The sequence below is a fragment of the Python bivittatus genome, unplaced genomic scaffold (genome assembly GCF_059951505.1).
Source record: "Python bivittatus isolate LINGU-HERP-01145 unplaced genomic scaffold, Pbiv_v1 ctg000480_np1212, whole genome shotgun sequence".
In the NCBI taxonomy this organism is placed as follows: Eukaryota; Metazoa; Chordata; class Lepidosauria; order Squamata; family Pythonidae; genus Python; species Python bivittatus.
The window spans coordinates 55,142,464-55,164,022 of NW_028277075.1; the positions used below are offsets into that span (position 1 = coordinate 55,142,464).

The 21,559-nt window shown below is 37.9% G+C and overlaps 2 protein-coding genes across 8 annotated transcripts in view; both read right to left on the bottom strand.

The window, feature by feature from the left end:
- ZNF143 (zinc finger protein 143) overlaps positions 1 to 3,161 on the bottom strand; it is a 43,886-nt gene extending 40,725 nt beyond the window's left edge. For 2 of the 6 annotated variants that reach the window (XM_088145949.1, XM_088145954.1), the window contains exon 1: positions 3,076 to 3,161. The gene's annotated coding sequence lies outside the window, so the exon portion shown is untranslated. The other 4 variants (XM_088145950.1, XM_088145951.1, XM_088145953.1 and 1 more) reach the window with 4 other exon arrangements.
- Positions 3,162 to 8,733: 5,572 nt separating this feature from the next.
- Positions 8,734 to 21,559, bottom strand: part of IPO7 (importin 7) — a 59,121-nt gene continuing 46,295 nt past the window's right edge. The window contains exons 21-25 of one of the 2 annotated variants that reach the window (XM_007421127.4): positions 17,107 to 17,327; positions 16,639 to 16,847; positions 15,549 to 15,752; positions 12,478 to 12,594; positions 8,734 to 9,632 (exon numbers count right to left, since the gene is read on the bottom strand). In XM_007421127.4, coding sequence (XP_007421189.1) covers positions 9,535 to 9,632; positions 12,478 to 12,594; positions 15,549 to 15,752; positions 16,639 to 16,847; positions 17,107 to 17,327 — 849 coding nt within the window. In that variant the 3' untranslated portion in view covers positions 8,734 to 9,534. Of the gene's footprint in view, positions 9,633 to 12,477; positions 12,595 to 15,548; positions 15,756 to 16,638; positions 16,848 to 17,106; positions 17,328 to 21,559 lie in introns of both variants that reach the window. The other variant, XM_007421126.4, reaches the window with a different exon arrangement.

Below are 21,559 nucleotides of genomic sequence, written 5' to 3' on the forward strand. Positions count from 1 at the left end.
ATTACCTTTGCAAAAATCACAAAGCACATCATTATTTTAAAATGAAATTAGAAGTATAGTTTGAGATACATCAAGTACTATTTTTAAAATGTCTATACTTTATTACCATTATCCTTTAAAATATAAAACCTGAAGACTAACAACTCCCCCCACAATCTTACTACAGAAGCATATTTGTACTACATAAACAAACACTGAATCCCAAATGGTTGGGGTTTATAGTACATGCTAAACATGAACTCAGATATTGAGAATAATCCACACAGCTATGGCTTAGCACTACACAAATACAGTAAAAATGAATTATTGGGCTTGTATACCCTTTTTATGCATTACCCCCTACCAGGACTATATAACTGTGTTAGGTTCAGAGGGGAGCCCTGTGATTCAAGACATGCATACTTTAAAAAGTTACAGACAGGTGCTATATTTGCACCTCTGTATATTCCAAACCACCTTCTTGAAAATGAATCCAAAGCACTGCTCCCTGCCACCTGAGTCTCTTATGATACTCCAACTTGCTTCAGTCTGTATAATTAAACTACGATTTAACAAGGAGCATCAGATGGCAAGGTTTGAAGCTGATTATCTTACATATTAGCACTAAGGCAACATTTGGGGTTTTATCTGAAAATAGCTATAAATCAATGTTTTAAGCTTTTTTCTTTCAGGACCTCTTCCCACTTTTAATAATTATGGAGGACCCCAAAAGAGCTTTTGTTTGTATGGATTATATGTATCAATATTTACTGTATTAAAAATTAAAATTGACACATTCGCCACTACTTCTCATGGCTGATGGGATTTTAATATTGTATTATTTTTCAACATAGGCTGGCAAATAATTTTGATTTTGTGGATCCCTGAGAGGGTCTTGGGGGACCGCCAGGGGTCCTAGGACCACACTTTAAGAAACACTGCTATAAATAAAACACTAAAACATGTAATTAAGGACACAGCTTACTTGTCAGAACTGTGTTTATTGAAGAAGTGTTTCTTTCAATTTTTAGGAGCAATAAGTAAAACATCTCATACAAAACCTGAGTTTTTTTTAAAAAAAATCACAGTGAACTGGGTTTGAGATTTAGAAGCATGTATCATGTCTATAAGATTTTCCAATACAGTGGATTGGAATTAGATTTAGATACATACATTACATCTGTAAGCAGACTCATACTCTCTTTCCCATGGGCCCCCACACCATTCCCATCCCATTCCAGAGAATTCTTCAAATCTCCAAATAGCTGCTTCAAGAAAATTAAAAAGCTATAATTGTGATCAGTGGATGAACAAATCTACTTCTATCAATCTTGTTCTTTCTGGATGCAAGTATTATTTTCCACATAAATCTCTGGATTAAAGCATTATTTACTGGGAGAAAGTCCCACTAACATGTGTAACTAAGCCCTCTTGATCTTAGTTAGATTTGTGATCTTCCCTTAAGTGGGCAGTTAAATCGTTCTAAAAAATGTTTAATTCACATTTTATTCTTAAGTTTTGTAATCATTTTCTATATTGTATATCTTAACTATACCCCACTTTAGGAATACATTTATGATTGAAGTGAGTATAGAACACTCATTCTAAAAGCTCTTAAAAATAATACTTAATAAGACTTGCAAAATCTGTTCTAAAATTACTGGAAAAATGTATTTTCCTCATATGGTTCCTTGCATCTATAGTTTATGAACACTTACTGAGATGTCAAGTCTATGTATGTTTTATGGGAGAACTAGAAGTGTGATTTACTGCGAGATACAAAAATACTGTATTAAACTTAGAAAGTCAGTATGATGTTGAATTTTCAAAAGCATGTCAAAATTATCAAATTATTTTGTTTCATGAATAAAAATGAAGATACATTCTACTTTTAAAATTGTATCCTTCTGTGAAACTAAAATATTTTGTGACATTAACATTTCTTTTTTAAAATAAAGCCCCTTATTCAAACAGGCAATCCAAAGAACTCCACAAACCTAAAATCTCTGGAAATAATTGAATCTAGTGAGCCAGTGTAGTTATGTTAGACTTGCAGTCCAATACACAGGGACTATAGATCTAGCATTTTTTGGTTGATGGCCATATGGTGTGACATACAAGCAGGAATCTATCTTCATTTTAAGAGTTTTTACCACATTAATTAAAAGTGAATTTAAAAAAACGAATCGCAGGACCCACGAGAGGAAATAAAACTACTTTCTTTCATATATCTAACAGAATTTCTTGTCTGAAATGCGCCTGCTGAGAATCACGCATGCATACAGAGCTTCTATCGCATCATATTTGCATACTATAATCAAAAGAAAAACATGTCGTGCATGTCCTTAACTGACGGGTAACTGTACACACGACGATCGACTGAGGCCACAACCTTATACGCATTGATTTGGATTCTCCCTTTCCGACCTACAGCTTTAGATCACCACTCGCTCGCTCCCTCTCATACGAGGTTTTGTCAAAAATGGTTCCGCTGCCTTTTTTTTTAAACATGCGGCGTGGGTGAATTCACCAGGGAGCACAGGGCGACGGTGGCGTTCTGAGACAGCGGCTCCTTCGGCTCGGGGCCGATGTCGGAGAACAAAAATGCCTCAGACGACCTTTTTCTGTCATGGCTTGCGAATGGCTATGCAAAATGAACCTTCTTTGGTGACGCAGCCTCTAAAAAGAAAGCTTCCTCAGCACACTTCCCTGGAAGTCAGTCAGTAACATGTCCCTCGATTCCGCTTCGCCTACAGCCCGAAAACCCCAAGCGGGTTCTTTACGCGGCAACTTTCCCCCCGAGACAAATACATCGCAGGAGAAAAGAGCTGGAGCCAGAGAAACGGAGAAGGCGGGAATATGAAGGAAGGGGGGGAGAGAGGGAATGCACGGGCCGGACAGCGGCAACGCCTCGGCTTTATTATTAATATGAGCCGCGATACTAGGGCGACTCCCCGCTTTTCTCACACATTTCCCTCTGTGGAACATCGCCGCAAAGGGATTAGGCCAGACCAAACCCGAGAGTGAAGCATCCCAGTCGGAGATGGCGGCGGTTAGAATAAGGCACACTGGGTAAAAACACATTTATATACGAACCTCGCTGAGAAATTTTCCAACAATTCCTCCGTCCGACCACCATGCACCAGGACAGGAAACGACCGTCTCAGCGCCCGCCCGCCTATCCCAGCACCGCCCAGAGCCGCGCGGGTAGGCCCTGCCACCAGCAGTTGCTTAGGAAGTCATTGGCCAGTCGGCGATTCCAAACTCCCCCCACAGTCATCATTGGGCATTTTAGCTTCAGTTGACACCATCTATTGGTGATTGGCCGATGGGTCCGCCTCCATGCTACATCAGCTTGACTATGCTGAGTTCGGGGCCGCCGCAGGAACCATTTTGTATCACGTCGGGCGAGGCGCTGGTGCGTCAGTGAGGGAGAAAGGGACAGGCGCCATTTTAGACCCCCCACCCCGTCTTTCCCAGCGAGGGGAGTCCTAGTGTTACGTTCCGAAGCAAAGCAAGCTATCTGAATTTATCTAAGCTTTATGATTAGATGGGTTTGATAGAATGGAAGGTGAAAAGGGAGTTACCGCCTTCGCGGGCTGCTTTTGTGTTTTTTTGAAATGGCCACCTGCTATTCACCTTGGGATTGGTCGACTTGGGCTCAAGCTTTTATTTTCTTGGGTGGGGAGGCTTTCTCAGTCATCACCGCAATGAAAGGACGTGTCATTCTTACAGAAAATGTTTACTATCGGCCAACACAATATTTTCATTCTCGCCCTTCGGTTCCGAGCATTTTTAAAGATCGATAATACATAATAATAGGTGGGGTGTGATAATTCTGAATTACCTTAGAGGAACCTTCGGCAAAAGCTTCTTTAAGTAGTTAAGAGGGTTTTTTTCCCCTATGTTATAATCGGAGTGTTAAGGCTTCTGCCTCGGGAAGAAATGAAAGTTTAGATTAAATTAATTGGCCGGTTCAATAAATCCCCGAATACACTCACACTGATTTCCAGTCCTGAATGATTATATCTAATTCCATGACCAGGTAGCGTTTGTTTTCCCATTTGTTTTTGCCGCTGTAAACCTTTAGAGAGGTCTCTTAATTTCCCAATTCTCACACTATTATCTATTAAGCTGAGAAAGGTCGCACAAAATGCACAAGCGTGCAAGAATCTCCATATCTTTTTATTAGGGTGGATATTACACAAATGAAGCGGGTAGGGTTTAGTGGTGGTTTCAGTATGGATCTATGACTACTGGGTGGAGTACCGTTTTTTTGTTATCAAGGCTGGAACTATTTTTACATTGTGTATAGTACTCGATGAAAAGGTCAATAGAAACCAAGTTGAATTCAACGTATTGTAATCCTTTTTGCTTCCTCAAACCATCCCACTTATTTGCAACCTCTTGCTTAATGAATAGTTCGCAGATTTTCAATGCATGCATTTTTGTGACCTTTTAACTGCCCTAATAGTTATTTCATAATAAGGATTTTTGACTGATTTTAATAGTCAAACTAGAAATCTTTTGTTTTCCCTAAATTTTAGGATAGGTTGAACTAAAATGTGCCTAGTTAGGTGGCAACACTTGGTTGATCCTAAAAAGTAAAGCAGTCTGATCTGATTGGAACTTGGATTTCTGTTGTTTGCTTGCTTGACTAGTACTAATCAAAACATGATTAGCTCCTGAATGTATCATCAGCCATCTGTCATGTATATAGCCCTTATTTTCCATTTAAATTTTTGATGAGTTTAGCCTCACAAGTTGAAATTCCTGGAGTAGCTTGCAAAAGAATGCTGACACCCTGTTGTAATATATCAACAGATCTGCCTTATACCTGTATTCCTTGGTCTCCAAAAAGTAAACATATTGCTTCATAGTGAGTGAGTACTACAGCTAGTTTAATTGAAAGAGAATTGTAAATTTTTCATCCTGTTTCAGATGCCAATACAAATTATTGCACTGTTCACAAATACACTGAAGAACAGCATCCAGTAATGAGTGTAAATCTAGTAGGAAAGTATGATAAAATGATGAAATCTGTTTTTCTCATTTAAGAACCCCGTAACCATCCAATTTTATTGTGAGCAAGAACAGTTTAAGTCATGTGACAAAATACTGCAACTTTTCTTTACTATCTTCATAGCTTAAATTACTACATCTTATAGGAAGCTTTTTTGTTGCTAGTGTTACCAATTTTTTCCCATGCTATCAGTATGCTTAACAACTCAGAGCAAACACAGCATAGGATACTCTCAGCTAGTTCTGAAATTTCTGCAAATATGTTGGATAAAGTGCTAACCTAAAAACAGCAATTTAACTACATATCCTAGAGTCCTTTACATTTGTGTCTCGTTATTGTAGAATCTGTCATCTTAAAATCATTTTGTTGCCTAGTAGCCATTTAGAACTGATTGCTTTAATTTGGAGTCATAAGAATGTTAATGAAGACCCTAAGAAAATGAGGGTATTTACCTGAAAGAAAGATGACTGAATTTAAAGTAATCCCTGCTCCCAAGAAGAATAAAGAGAAAGAATACAAACATGTGAGTGCCTAGCTTCCACATATTGGCAACCTGGGATTACAGTTTCAGTTCTTGTCATCTATTCTTGAGATTTCCCCCTCCAGAATAAGTGTGTCTTGCATCTGCAGGAAAGCACATTCTAAAGAAGTTGGCAGGGCTAAAATAGTACCACTGTTAATTGGTTAAAATAAGGCACCCTATTTATAAAATGATCCCATCTGCACAAACAACCATTCTCTTGCATATAAATGTATTTATCTCCCTGATACCAGAAACACCACTAAAAAAAATGGATGGGAGATGGACAAAAGGTACTGCGTTGAGAGGAAAAGCAAAGGGGGAAACAGAACTGGAAAGACAGGAGTGGGAAACAGACAACTGGCTCGGAATGAAAGGGAGAGGTATGACAAAAAATATTAAAATCCACTATGCAAACAGCCAATCCCATACAAGGGCTGATCTTCAGAGACCCTCCTTTTCTACCTTTGCAGTCATTTGCACCTTCTGTGTATTCCTTTAACAAATTATCGGTAATGACTCCCTTAATTTAGAGTTGTTTTGGGAATAAAATGGTGTGTGTGGTAAATAATTCTACAAGAATACAAGTTTTTCATGAGCAATACTGTGTATTTTCTGCTTAGGGTCTTTTGTCTTTTCTACAGGGTAGGAATACTAATAAAAAAATTTCTGTTCTGGAAAACACTTCTGTGCTGGAAAATTGTTATCAAATTACTGCATGGAACCAAACTAGCTGCAAGGAAAGCAGTAACAATACTATCACTGCATTTTCAGGCAATTTTGAGAGGCACAATGTGGTTAATGAGTATAGTTCTCATTGAACTACTTTGTTCAATGGTTTAGGTTATTTTTAAAAATGTATAGTAAAAACACATTTGTGTCATCACTTGGGGAAAGTCCTTAATTTAGATTATTACATTCTAATTAATTATATGAATTGTCAAGTTTTGTAAAATCTGCATGTAACTTTTTTTTGACTATCCATTTAAGAATCCATCACAAAGAATAAAAGCTGGAATCTTCTTTCTGGATTTTATCCTTTCAAACTCTGCACATAGCACTTTTATATTTCTTAACATAAATACATGTCTGTCTTTGAGGAATAGACTTTTCATCCATTTTAGTTTTTATTAAAGGACATTTAGAAGAGATATTCTTCAATTCTCGGATTTATCATAGTGTATAAACCATTCACTAAATTCAGTTTATGCAGTTATATTAATGAAAATGGCACAGTATTTTAGAAGTATTCTGAAAATTTACTATTTAGCCAGCCAGTGAGTGCTTAGAATGGGTTATAATTACAAATCACTGCAAAATCACAAAGTATGTAATGCTAATGTGATGAACATAGATATATGCCAGCAAAAAATAGAGATTTACTTTTCCTGAAGTAAAACTTCCTGAATCACAATGAACTGGTTGAAAATGGATTTAGACGTCATGATTTATGAATTTCACTTAAACAGTTCTGATGCAACTTGTATTGAACTATTGTTAATTTTTAATATAAACTTTACACTAAGCAGGAATTTAATCCAGTGTTACAAGTATTCATAAATTAATGTTCCTGATGTTCATTTTTAGGATTTATTGGGCTCGAAGAAATTTTTCTGAGATTCCAAACTGTCCTATTTTGCTATATATATTTTAATCTTGCCTGAACGAAGAAAAACCTACAAATGTATTAAGACATATTTAATACCAAAAAAACCAGAAGGAAAAGAAAGTCTGTCCACATGACATGATATAAAACTCAGAAAACAGAACAGCGTATCTACAGGACAGATATAAGAACTCACTTTATTGTGTGTCTGCCCAAAACTAAATGGGAAATGCTCCTTTTTAGTAGCTAGCTATAGAGTTAGATAAGTCTTTCTTTAACTGAATCTCTATTTAGTCAAGAACAAAAGTACAAGGGCTCTTTTATCAGGCTTGAGACAATTGAGAGGTAGATAGTCTACTAGGAAGCCAGCATTCCAAGCAATCTGCCCTCACTAATACATATAAAACAAATACTCATCACACAAATTGGTTTTCTGAAGATTGCATTTTTGAATATCATAATATGTTTCATTTCAGTTTTATTTTTATAGATATAAATTCAGTTCATTTAACCTGTCTTTAAAGTTTTGGAGGCTTACATTTAAATTAAGGTAGCTTGTTCAATACCAGTTATAACAGTAGTTGACCATTAATATAAAAACAGCCAGGAGAAAGAAACATTTTGCTTAAAAGATTTGACACCAGTGATCTTAATGCAAGATCAAAAACTCAGCATCTATGATTTATGTATTTATTTTGTAGATGGGGCACTAAGCCAGCCCAGTCACATTATTTTGATGTTCCCTTCTTCACTCTTGAAGTCACTCTTGAATAGTGGTCCCAGCAGGAAGAAGTCTTCTAGCATCTAGCTAAAATGCTAGTTACTATATCACCTGACACTAATGTATGGTAAAGAAAACTTGCTTCAAAGTTGGGACTTGGTAACCCTGAGACCATGTCCAGATGACCATATCTAAGCTGCTTAAATTAAAATATGAATGAGACTTTTTCTGCAGGTGCAGCCCTTTCATGGCCAGAAGTCTCTGACCATAGATGCCTATTTCAGGTCAACAAGGACTTGTATTTTAACAAGGACTTCTTCTTAACAAGAAATACAAATTCAAACTTAAACTTCAAATTAAGTTAGGATCCTGACTTTTTCCAAATGATAATCAAAGGACCTCATCTTCAAATAGAAATCTATGGTTAAATACAGTTTAAACATGGGTGCAGTGAAGAGGCTGCATATGTTGACAAAAGACTCATTTAGTTCTCAATTAATTAGACAGTCGTATGAACCGGACCACTGTTCTAAATGGATCAGGCAAAAAATCTTGGATTTTGGACATCCTAAAATTGGGAAGGGACATAGAGGAGAGGAGATCCTTGAAATGTAGTAAATAGATAAGAATTATCATATTCCCATATATGGGAATAAAACTTTAATCAACTCCAGCCCAAGTTAGCCAAATTATATTTTAATAGATTGCCTATGTAGATGTTTAACCACACATCAAAATACACTCCTGTAAAAGCAGAACTTCATGTCAGTTTTCACGCTGCTGAGAAAATGAACTTCCACTCAGCATTTAAACATGAAGACTTCTCTATTCCATTTTCCATTTGTACACTGACAGCTTTAAGAAAAAACAAAGGACACAGAGAGTGTTGCCATTTTTTTTTCTTTTTTTAGCAGCAATGAAATACCACTAGCCCCTTCTTTACATAACCAAATTCAAGTCACAACCAGTGGTAGCTGCACCACATTTCACCAGGTACAAAACTGCTAGATTTAAATTAATAACCTGAAATTTTCCCCAGAACATCCCTTTTTTTTTTATATAAACAAACATTTTGCTATTTTTGTACATAGGCTAGCAGGCTTGTTTCAATATGAAAGTGCTAAATCATTTACAGATTTTATCAGTTATGTAGTGCTACAATAAGTGTCCGATATTCTACATATGAACAATCTTGATAAATGAAAATGATGAAATGTTAAGTAAGGCCATCCAATTACCTTTATGTACATTAAAAGAATAGATACCCATCAGGGAGAAGGGAAGAAAATTGGGCAAATACTCAGTCCCACAGTTGTAAAAATTAAATTGGCCTTCAAGCTTGTGTACTGTAAATGAGACCTTTCCAACAGTCCTGCAGCCAATGCCTATTTTCTTCATAGAAAGGAAGCTGCCTTCAAGACATCCCCTCTTGATTTCCAATATCCACAGTGTGTCATTTGAAGCTCAAGTTTCAGGTTCTTCCTATCTTCATAAAACCTTCTTTCCAGTATTAGGTTGCATGATCAAGTCCCACTCTTGGGTTGCTTTTTCTTTTTAAAATATTCAATCTACCAATTCATTTTGCGTGAGCTGTAGATAACATGAACCAGTTCTGGAACCACTATATTGGGAGGAACACAAGCTCTTCACTACAATCACACAGTAGAAGGAAAAGTAGTGATAATTCAATTCATTCCTGGGGCTGGACCACCAAAATTAAATGAACTTGGCACAACTGGAGCACTGAATTTATATCCACCATGCTTTTCAATCATTTTGGATTCTGGAAGAGAGAAGATAAAATTAGTTAGTGTCACAAACTGTTTCTGCCAAGATAAATTCTTCACATTCACCAAAAAGTCCTTTTAAAATATTAAAAATGCCTCAAGTGACCCTCAAAAATCAGTTCTCTTAGAATTGCAGATTAAAAAAACGAGAAGTTTAAGGTACTATAAAATAACACAAGAGTTATATGATATCATATGTACTTTTCCAGCCTTAAAGAGAAACAAGATGTAAAAACTTAAAATTATCATACTCTTCTGACTGGTACAAAAAGGTGCCCTGATTAAAAAAAAGAAACAAACCCAAAAAACTTCTCCCAAAAAATTATTGATAAAGAAACAGATTCTTAAGCTAATGTTTCTGTGTCCATAATGTTGGCTACCTGCCTTTAAGAGAAATGTCTTCTTCAGACATCCTCATCTCCTATAAATAATTAGGAAGCAAGTTAAGTAAGAATGAAGATGTACATTATAATTCCATCAGTTTATTTTGTCACAAACAACATAGTGATATTGAAAATAAAACTGTTTACACAATTAGAGGTGTAGATGTGGCTGGATTCTGACAGAGGGAGCTGTGATGTCAAAGGAGTGCTGATTCTTTCTGGCTGAGAATTCCACAGCAACATATACCTTGACTGTCTGATATTAAATTATGTGTTTTCAAAGACAGCAATACGCTACTGACCCTCCAGAGAGCATCTGAGGAATATTCTTAGTACTCAGTACACATCTAACTTGAAGCAGATTCATTCTCTGGCACAAGAGTTTGGCAGAAATTTGGAAGCACATCTCTTATACTGGGTGGAGTTTGAACTGAACTTGGGTGTGTAACATGGATCTAATTTAGCACCACTCTGCCTAATCCCCTTTCACTGAAGTAGACTCTAGTGCCCCCACCCTTCTAGTCAAGGCTAGGGCTACCAAGGAGGCTATTCTGCAAATGCGGATGTTAATAGGGTATGTCTGATGGGTTCAAGAGGAGCCCTTGTTAGGGCCTGAAGGACAAGTCCCATGAGGGAAAGTGATTTATGACTGGCAATGAAAGGAGGCTTGCGTCTCTGAGGAAGTGGTGCATGTTAAGGGTAACAGATTAGGGAAACTCTTCTCCTGTCAAGGAAGATGAATCTCAAAGTGTAAAGTATTTGCAGCTATCTCCCAATCCATCTGCCAGAATCCCTGTGGTTCAGGAACCTCTGCTGCTGTGGCCATAAGCCTGTCATTTGTGCCACCATTCAAAGGCACATCAAGCCAGTAAACATATATTAGTGGAGGCTGAGCATCAGACTGTCAAGATGTTTTTGACTGCTGTGTCTAGAAGGCTGAAACTCAGGAGATACTTCCATTCAATTTCCAAGCATAAGGCTTTAGCTAGTTTGGGTCAGGGTGTAAAATCAGACCTTGAGACAGGGTGTCAGGCTGTTTTGGGATATGCCAAAGGGACCTCTCACATAACTAATTACAGAATCTGGACGGTAATGAAAAAAACAGCTATAGCCCTGATAGTCAAGATTATTACAAGTTGGGCAGTGCAGGGCACAGCTAGTCACTACATGATTTCCCTGGGGGGTGGGGGGAGATACAACTTGTAGACTAGTGTGAAGAGTGCCCTGGGCAGGCGGGCAGACTTCAGTCATTCCATTCTTCTTGGAAACATCCTGAGATGGCATTTTCAGGCCCTTGTTGGAAACTGAATGTTACAGCTAAGCAGAGCCCTTGAAGTTCAAATGCAAGCATGACTTCCTAAGGAAATATAGGGATATATATCAGTGACATCTACTTTGACAAGTAACAACTCTCTAGGGTCTCATTCAGAAATCTTATACATTGCCTTGTAAACTGGAGCTACTTGGAATTGCATCTGGGACTTTTGCAACCAGGCAGAACTTTCACAATTGAGTTACACTCCTTCCCCTCATGCTAGCAGAAGCTCCTAGTTGAGTGTCTTAGATTACGTATTACAGAAATAAGACAGCACTAAACAGGCTCTGGGGTGAATGTGTAGATTGCACAAGATAATTCTCCAAATGCTGATCTTGTCAGCCCGAACCCCACAAGTACTGGCCTCTGATGTCATGTGATTCTGCAATTTTCTTCCTTGCAAGATACAAAGTTTCGCTGTGAGTAGGCAAAGATGGCAGTTAGCAGAATGGCCAAACTCAGCTAACAAAATTCTATCAGTACAGGTAACTGGCTTCCCATAAGCAGGTTAGTACTGTATATATTTTAGTTCCAGAGACGGAGAGTAGGATAGAGTTTGTTCTCATAATCTGCATAATTCTGAATGAACAGGGCCCTGTTATTTCTTAAGATTCTGAGCTCTTTCCTGGAATGAGTTTGGTATCTTGTATCTTCCCTGCTATACTAAAATAAAGGTGATTCATCCCTCTCTTCTCCAACATATCATCCCACCTGACTAGCTCTACTAGGCTCACACTGTTCTTACACAATCTTTCTGAAAAGGATTCTTTGAGCCTTCTTTCACACTGCTTGTTGTGAAGGCCACCTGAAAAGGACATATGATTGTTCTGTTCTTTTCTTTTTTTCTCCTCAGCTCTAATATGGAACTGAGGAAAAAGTCACCCTTCTTGAAGAATGCTGAGTTAAGACTGAAGAAAAGGGGATTCCTTCATGGGAGAGGAAGAAGTCTAAACCAGGCTTCTATAGAGGAGTTAAAGTTAGCCCTTTCTTCTTGGCACCAACTCTGGTGACCAAGATTTTCCTCATTTCAAGATCAAGTAAGATGGAGCTCTTTCAGGGTATGATGAACATATCCCTCAGCAAAATACTAATACCACCATGAATGTAATAACAACAATGTAAAAATCAATTAAAAATGCATACCATGAGCAGCTCTTCGCTGATCTGCTAAAGTTGCTATGTCCTGTAATTGTTTTCTTTGATCTTCATTAAGACCACGTGTCAATGCTTGGTACCATACTGGGTTACGATTCTGAAGTGCTGCAAAATATATAGATTTGTAAATATTTGGAAAGTTCTGGACAAATTAATTTTAATTCACTATTTTTAGATGCCTCTTGATTACTGTTAATAGAGCTTAGTCTGTTCTTTGCTTTGTTTCTGGTGTTCTAATTTTGATTTTGCTGTTATAATTACATATCCTGCTCTGGGATTATTTTTACTGATAATAAGGTTAATTATATAATCTTTAACACTTGAGGGAAGAATGTATAATTAAATGCATTAATCCAATAAAAAACTTATTTTTATACATGCTTGAGATATCATTTTTCCTTTTTCAGATTTTTCTGAAATCAGTTTTATGTGCATGTTGATGTGCAACTGAAGTTTGAGTTTACTATAGAGTAAGATCAATCAGCCTATTTGACAGATGTTATCAGCTAAGTTTTACCAATGACTATGAAGACTTCCTCAAAAGCATAATACAATTTAATAGTAACCAGTCCCACACTCTTAGTGCCTATTGTCCATTTTATCAGCCTTGCCCTTTTATAGTTTATCATTCTTAGCATTTCAGAGGAGAACTGAAAAATGTCAGAGAATAAAGTCTTGTTTATGTCAAGTGGGAGTAGGCAATGAACAGGGGGTAGTGGACAGCCTGTAATGGGTAGGCCAGATACCTGGAGTGCTTCTACAATTGCTGACTAGAAATAATACAATTTATGCCATCAATTGACATTATTTTCTCTCTTCCATTCTTTGAATAAGTCAGACAAACAGTACTGTGCAAAAGTTTTAGGCAGGTGGGAAAAAATGCTGTAAAGTAAGAATGCTTTAAAAAATATATATTGTAATTGTTTATCAATTTACAAAATGCAAAGTGAGCGAACAGAAGAAAAATCTAAATCAAATCAATATTTGGTGTGACTACCCTTTGCCTTCAAAACAGCATCAATTCTTACACTTGCACACTTTGTACACTTGCACAAAGTCAGGGAACTTGCAGGATTAGAGTCAGGTGTATGATTAACCAATTATACCAAGCAGGTTCTAATGATCATCAATTTCATATGTAGGTTGAAACACAGTCATTAACTGAAACAGAAACAGCTGTGTAGGAAGCTTAAAACTGGGTGAGGAACAGCCAAACTCTGCTACTAAGGTGAGGCTGTGGAAGACAGTTTCATGTCATAGGTCATACGCCATGGCAAGACTGAGCACAGCAACAAGACACAAGGTAGTTCTACTGCATCAGCAAGGTCTCTCCCAGGCAAAAATTTCAAAGCAGATGGGGGTTTCAAGATGTGCTGTTCAAGCTCTTTTGAAGAAGCACAAAGAAACGGGCAATGTTGAGGACCATAGACACAGTGGTCGGCCAAGGAACCTTAATGCAGCAGATGGAAGACACATCATGCTTACTTCCCTTTGACACTGGAAGATGTCCAGCAGCAGTGCCATCAGCACAGAATTGGTGGAAACCAGTGGGACCCAGGTACATCCATCTACTGCCCGGAGAAGTCTGGCCAGAAGTGGTATTCATGGAAGAATTGCGGCCAAAAAGCCATACCTCCGATGTGGAAACAAGGCTAAGCGACTCAACTATGCATGAAAATGTAGGAACTGGGGTGCAGAAAAATGGCAGCAGGTGCTCTGGACTGATGAGTCAAAATTTGAAAGATTTGGCTGTAGCAGGGGGCAGTTTGTTCACCAAAGGGCTGGAGAGAGGTATAATAATTAGTATCTGCAGGCAACAGTGAAGCATGGTGGAGGTTCCTTGCAAGTTTGGGGCTGCATTTCTGCAAATGGAGTTGGAGATTTAGTCAGGATCAATGGTGTCCTCAATGCTGAAAAATACAGGCAGATACTGATCCATCATGCCATATCATCAGGGAGGTGTGTGATTGGCCCCAAATTTATTCTGCAGCACGACAACGACCCCAAACATATAGCCAATGTCATTAAGAACTATCTTCAGCGTAAAGAAGAACAAGGAGTCCTGGAAGTGATGGTTTGGCTCCCAGAAAGCCCTGATCTCAACATCATCGAGTCTGTCTGGGATTACATGAAGAGACAGAAGGATCTGAGGCAGCCTACATCCACAGGAGATCTGTTAGTTCTCCAAGATGTTTGGAAAAACCTACCTGCCGAGTTCCTTCAAAAACTGTGTGCAAGTGTACCTAGAAGAATTGATGCTGTTTTGAAGGCAAAGGGTGGTCATACCAAATATTGATTTGATTTGGGTTTTTCTTCTGTTTGCTCACTTTGCATTTTGTAAATTGATAATCATAAACAATTATAATATATATTTTTGAAAGCATTCTTACTTTACAGCATTTTTTCACACCTGCCTAAAACTTTTGCACAATACTGTATGTCAGAACATTTTCAAGCAAAATATTATCACTGGAGAAACATCACGTGAGAGACAGGTATTATTCCATTTTGCTGAGAAGAAAATTAGTTTTTCTACATCTTTTCTACTTGTTTCTGCACCTTACTTCCCCCAATTGCTAAAGCTTTTCTTATCAAAGTTGAAAAATCCAAGGTTGTTCTTCCCTTCCAATATCTTTTTTTTTTCTTTTCCCATGTCATTTGTACACTTTTCTACATAGCCATTTTCACACAGAAACATAACCAATGATCTGACACTGTAAGAACAATTTACTATAGTGGTAAAAACAGACATATTTTCCCCAGTCAAGATAACTTATTTTTATCTCCAACAGTCTAATTTTTACAATAAAAAGCGAAATATTTACTAATAATTCTGCTAAACTACAGACTTCCATCAAACCTGACTCATTTCAAATTTGCTGAATGCCTAGGCTGCAGCTTTTCAAATTCCTCAAATTTCTTTTCTGAGTCTTTCCAAATTCGATGCATCCCTAGAGTTCCCACATTTCTTACAAGTTCTTTAGCACAACACATTAATAACACATATTTCAGTACACATAAGAATCCAGATTTGCAGTGAAAACTACAATTGCTCTTACTCTGAAAAATTGCTTTAAATATTTGATATTCATCAACAGGGTTATCTTCATCATCAATAATAGTTGAATATCCCTCCAGTGCTGTCTCTTCAGCATCATCTTCTTCCCAATCCTCATCATCTCCATCTTCTCCAGCCTGTTTTGCCAAAATCTCTAAATATTCTTGTCCATCTTCATCAATATCATCTTCATCACTTCCAAGTTCTTCTGTAAGCAGACAAAGGGTTTTAAGAGTGGCCAAAAATATCACCTAGACTCTTCCCCATTTATTACTGCAATATTTGTTTTGCATAAAAATTCCCCACTCTAGGCTCCATTTAAAAAAAAAATCACATGACCTTTAATACACTAGGTTATGAATGGTATGCACTAGAATTTAAATTTAATCATCTGATACTATACTACATAGCTACCAAATCACAAATGCAAACCCAGACAGGTATCACAACAAAACATTAAATGAATTAGAGTGATGGTTCAACAGTGGAAGTCTGCTTAGCTTTATTTTTAAAAATAAAAAACACTGGAACAGATTGAAGAATAGGAATAAATACAATAAATGTGACTAGGCGTATGCAATGCCTATATTCAGGGGACAGAGAGTTCCAGAGGATGAAACATACATTTCCTGGGCCATGCTAATCTATCCATTCTGATTTTCCCACAACTGCTACTCCATCCTGCTTTTCTGGAAATTAATCTTCCAAACTGAAAGATCTTTCTAATTTGAAAGATTAGATTCCAAAAAACTGCAAGTCCACCCCTGAACAGCCAAATCAGCTCGGTCCAGAGAAGAAAATGGAACGCTCCAGAGAAACCCCAACAAAGTACATTTTGCACATTCTTAGACGTGGTAAAGAACCAAATTACTCATAAATAAGAGATCAGATCCCAACACAGAGAACAGAGTACTGTGTGAAAAATAAGCAAGAAGACAAGCAGAACTATTTGAATCCAATTTAAAGGCAAAATATTAAACAAATAAACAAATACAGGAAAACTCACATGATGTACCAACAATTTCCTGAAAAACTTTCTATAGTTACATCAGTAATGTTGCTGATCATCACTATCAGAAAGATTTCTTTACCTGCTTCTTCATCTTCCTCTGCTTCATCATCATCATCATCACTATCATTTTCATGTTCAGCATGGCAAGCATATGCTCTTTTTAATCCATTAAATAAAAGTATGAAAGCTGGCAAGATCTGACCCGAAACCTGATTTAAAACCTGTGGTATGTGCTCCAAATCAATCAGTGCACACAGGCCTAGCACACACATTTTTCTGTCATGAAGTCTGGAATAAGAAAGAAAATGCCATATTATTTTCAGTTTTAGGAAAGCTGGCACAGAATATCTACCTGAGATATTCACAAAGGGCATGGCTGAGGAGATCAACAGAGCTTGTCATTTTTTCCCATACAGATCCAGCCCACAGCCCATATTTCATACAGAAGCTAGATGGAAAAGAGGCACCCATTGTATCTATATAATCCCTTCTCTTTGCATTAGGATTTAATGAATTAAAGCCACAATCCCAGAGGCAACAAGCTTACCCCAAGAAACAGTCTACATCATTAAGCCACTGTGTAATGAAGTGATTTGTAACAGGCTCCACATTATTGGGGAAGCGAAGATTTTCCAAGGTATTCAGAAGTAGATGAGGATTATAATAGAGAGCAGCTATGGCAACCTGGAGGCACATAGTCCTTAATTCGCTTGTTTTAACTTCTCTAGTTAATCGTTCTAAAGCAGCTTCCACAAACAAAGGTATACACTAAAGAGATGGAGGGAAAAAACATCAGATGCCAATATTAAAACATCTCTAGTGATAACATTTGATTTTTAACATCTGTATCTTACAATGCAAGTATGAAATTCTTAACTTTTAAAACTTTCTGGTATAACAGGAAATACTTCCACAGCTACTCCCATCTGTTCTTTCTGTATTCCATCTCCCCAAGTTTTTCTTCTTATGATGAGCAGAGATAATACAGGCTCCAGAGCAAGTAAGCAATTGTGATAATTATTGATCTGATTTATATCCTGTCTTTTTGTCCAAATAAAATGATCAAGGTGGCTAACACCATGGTTTAAAAAATATAGAAAATATCAGAAAACAATAAAAGTAACGGAATTAAAGCATGATTAAAAGTACAGCCAATGCTAATTTGTGTTTAAAAGCAGTTGAAACAGTAAGTCTTAGAGAGAGATGGAGACCAAACAGAATTGCTGGTGGAATGCTTTCCATAGTTAGGTATAACAAAGGGGAAGTTTTTCTCTCATTTAATTTTCTGCTTTTACTGCATCTGAAAATGCTGTCCAGCAGCATTGATCATTTTGTGGAATTGCTCATGTTCATTCTGAGCTGGAAACCAAATGGCCAAAGTCCAAGGAGGTGATAAGGAATGTGAAGTCACTTGGTAGGCCTTTGAGCCTGTACACACTGAAGAAATAGACAGGATTCTTTGTGATGCTAGTCCTCCACTTACAGCCTAGACCTTTGCTCTTCTTGCTTGGTCAAGACGGCCAAAGAGGAGATGAGGAATTTATTCCTGGCAATAGTCAATGACTCATTGCAGGAGGGGGAAATGCTAGCTATACTGAAGGAGGCATTTGTTTGCTCCTTCTTCAGAGAGACCTGCTTTGGACCCAACAGTTTGGAATAATTATCACTATATCTCCCACCTTCCCTTGTGGGGGAAGGTGATGGAGAAAGTGGTGGGACAGCAGTTACAATTTACTCTGGATTATTTGGATTCCTGGCAGTTTGGATTCAGACCCTGGCATGGAACCAAAACCACACTGGTCACTCTCAAGAATGACCTAAAGCAGAATTCTGATATGGGGAACATGACAATCCTTGATCCACTGGACCTCTCAGCAGCCTTCAGTACTATCCATCACAGCATTCTTGTGTTGTCCATGAGGGTTGAGAGTGGGGGATGGTATTTTGTGGTGGCTCCACTCCTAAGTAGATTACTGAAGTTGGTTATAAGGGAGAAGTCATGTTCTTAAGCATTTCCATTATAATCTCTATTTTTTTTTTGTTTAACACCCACCTAAAGCCTAAGCTGATCTTTCAGGCCTTCCATTGCCACTATAACTGAGTCCATCCATCTTGCTGTTGGTCATTCTCTTCTTCTCTTCCTTTCCACCTTTCCCAGCATTAGACCCTTTTCCAGAGAGGTAGGTCTTCACATAATGTGTCTGAAGTAGGATAATTTGAGCCTGCTCATTTGTGCCTTGAGTGAGAACTCTGGATTGATTTGTTCAATATCCTTTATTTGTTTTCTTGGCTATCCACAGTATTCTTAGGAGTCTTCTCCAACACCCAAGTTTAAAAGTGTCAAAACTCTTCCTATCCTGTTTCTTCAAAGTCCAACTTTCCCTTCCATAGTGTCACAGGGAATACCATGGCTTGCACTATTCGGATCTTTGTAGGTATAGAGCCATCACAACATTTGAACATCTTTTCCAAGGCCTTCGTGGCTGTTCTACAAAGTGCTAATCTGTGGCATATTTCTTGGCTACTTGTTCCTTTACTGTTGATGACTGATCCTAAAAGGCATAAGTTATCCAGCACTTCAGTATCTTCACTGCCAATTCTAAAACTGATTGTTCTACCTGTTATCATTAATTTGGTCTTTATATTTTAGACCCATTTTTTTCACTGTGCTCCTTAACTTTTATTACTAGAGCTTCCAGATCCTTTGCATTTTTGGCTATCAGGGTAGTGTCATCAGCATAGTGCAAGTTATTGATCTTTCTTCCTCCAATTTGAAAACCATGCTCATCTTCTTCCAATTCAGCTTCCCTTAATAAATATTCAGCATACACTTTGAATAAATAAGGGAAGAGTATACAGCTTTGTTGCACTCCTTTGCCAATCTGGAGCCAGTAAGTTTTGCCATATTCTGTCCATGCTATGGCTTCCTGATCTGTATATAAGTTTCTCATGAGGACAGTGAGATCTTCTGAGATTCCCATTTTTCTGAGCACATTCCACAACTTGATGTGATCACCACAACTGAAGGCCTTTCTATAATCAATAAAGCACAGAGTGATTTTTTTTTGGTATTCTTTGGCTTTCTCAATTATTCAGTATGCACCAGCAATAATATCTCATGTTCCTTGGCCTTTTCTAAAGCCAGCTTGAACACCTGGCATTGCACCAGTTGTGACCATTCCTGGAATAGCCACTCATGCACATGTCACTTCTTGATTGAACTACTGGAATTCACTTTACATGAGGCTGGTACAGAAGACTATCCAGAAACTTCAGCTGGTGCAGAATGCAGCTGCCATTGTGATAACAGGCCAGACCTTTTATTGCCATAACACACCATTCATTACAGGAGCTACATGCCAAATGCTTGCAAACAGAAAGTACCTGCTGAGGATCCCCCTCCTAGTAGAATAGTCAGATGGAGGAGAAGTCAGCATTCTCAGTAAGAGCTCCCTTCCTATGGAATAGCTTGTCTTAGAGGCAAGAATTGTCCTTTCCTCATGACCTTCCAGAAACATTCAAAGCTTGATTTTTTGGAAGACATTTGGGAAATAGTACCATTGTCTCAGTGTTACGTGGAACCACCTACTGTAGCTGATTGTTTTCTTAGTATTTATTCTGTATGCACATGGCTTAAGAGTCAACCCTGATTTAAGTGGCAAAGAAGTGCTTCTGAAAACCTATGCTAATAGTCAGGCTTTAAACATTAAAACCAATGCCCAAGGGAAAAAAAGGCAACATGGACATGATGCGAGTCCAGTATTTTTTATCTGGTGTAGCAGCTAAAATGCTAGGCTAGAAATCAGGAGACCATGAGTTCTAGTCTTCCCTTCAGCATGAAAACCAGTTGGGTGTCTCTGAGTCAGTCACTCTCTCATTTTCCAACCCACATGACAGGATTGTTGTGCAGAAAACAGGAGGCAGGGGCATTGGGTATGTACATGACCTTGAGTTGACCAAACATAAAGATGGGATTTAAAAAATCAAATCTATATCCTGCCTTTCTTCCAGGCATGCAAGGTGGTTTAGACAGGGATGTCTCTTTGTTAAACCACCTACGAGTAGGTTGGGCTGAGAATGACTAACCCAAGGTTCACACAAGTGAATTTCCAAAACTGAGAGGAGACTTAAATCTTTCAGTCCTAGTTCAGCATCTTAACCAATACACTGCACTGGCCCTGGTCAGTACAATTTGCACCAAATCAAAGCCCACAATAAAGATAAAATCTCACTTGTAGAGCTTAACTTTTGCTGATTTCAGACATGACCATGTTGCTTTCTTGGCAACTAGTGATCTAACTCTGCTGTAATAGATGTTATGACTTGCTTAGAAATGGAGCTAGCAAATGTGTTCTTCATTGCCATCACTTTGAGATGCAGCTATCCCTGAGGATTAAGGAGCACTCCCATTACTGCAGACCTGCCCAGGGTAGGCTGAACCTATTATATGCATGTAGCTTTCTACTGACTGATAGCACTTTGGTCTTGTCTGGATTCAATGTTAAGGAGGAACAGAACTGGATTTCATCAGCATTCTTGAGTATCCTGATATAAATTTCAATATGACATCTCTCAGCAGTTTCATGTAAATACTGAACAGCAAAGCAAAGAAAGAGGCATTCATTGCTGCCTCCACAGCAGGGAGAATAAATCTAAAATTAGTGTGAAATCAGCACTTAATGATTCATCCCACTTCTTCCATTTGTATTTCAGCTTTCATCCTTGACCTCATTTTTTTTTCCTCTTAGTTTTCTATTAAATCAAGGGATTGATTTGACTTTGGAGAAGGAAGAGGGTTCTTATGAATACTACTATATATCATCCAAGTTGTTTCAGTATTTCACAGCTGGACCATGGTCCTGATAATATTATCTACCAGGTGGGACATACTGCAGAAACTCTTCAGCATCATCAGGTGCTTGGAGTGGACCATTTTAATTGGGCATTTCCCCTACAGAGGTTCTTACAACTGCCAGTCTAAAGATTACTGGAATGTGATG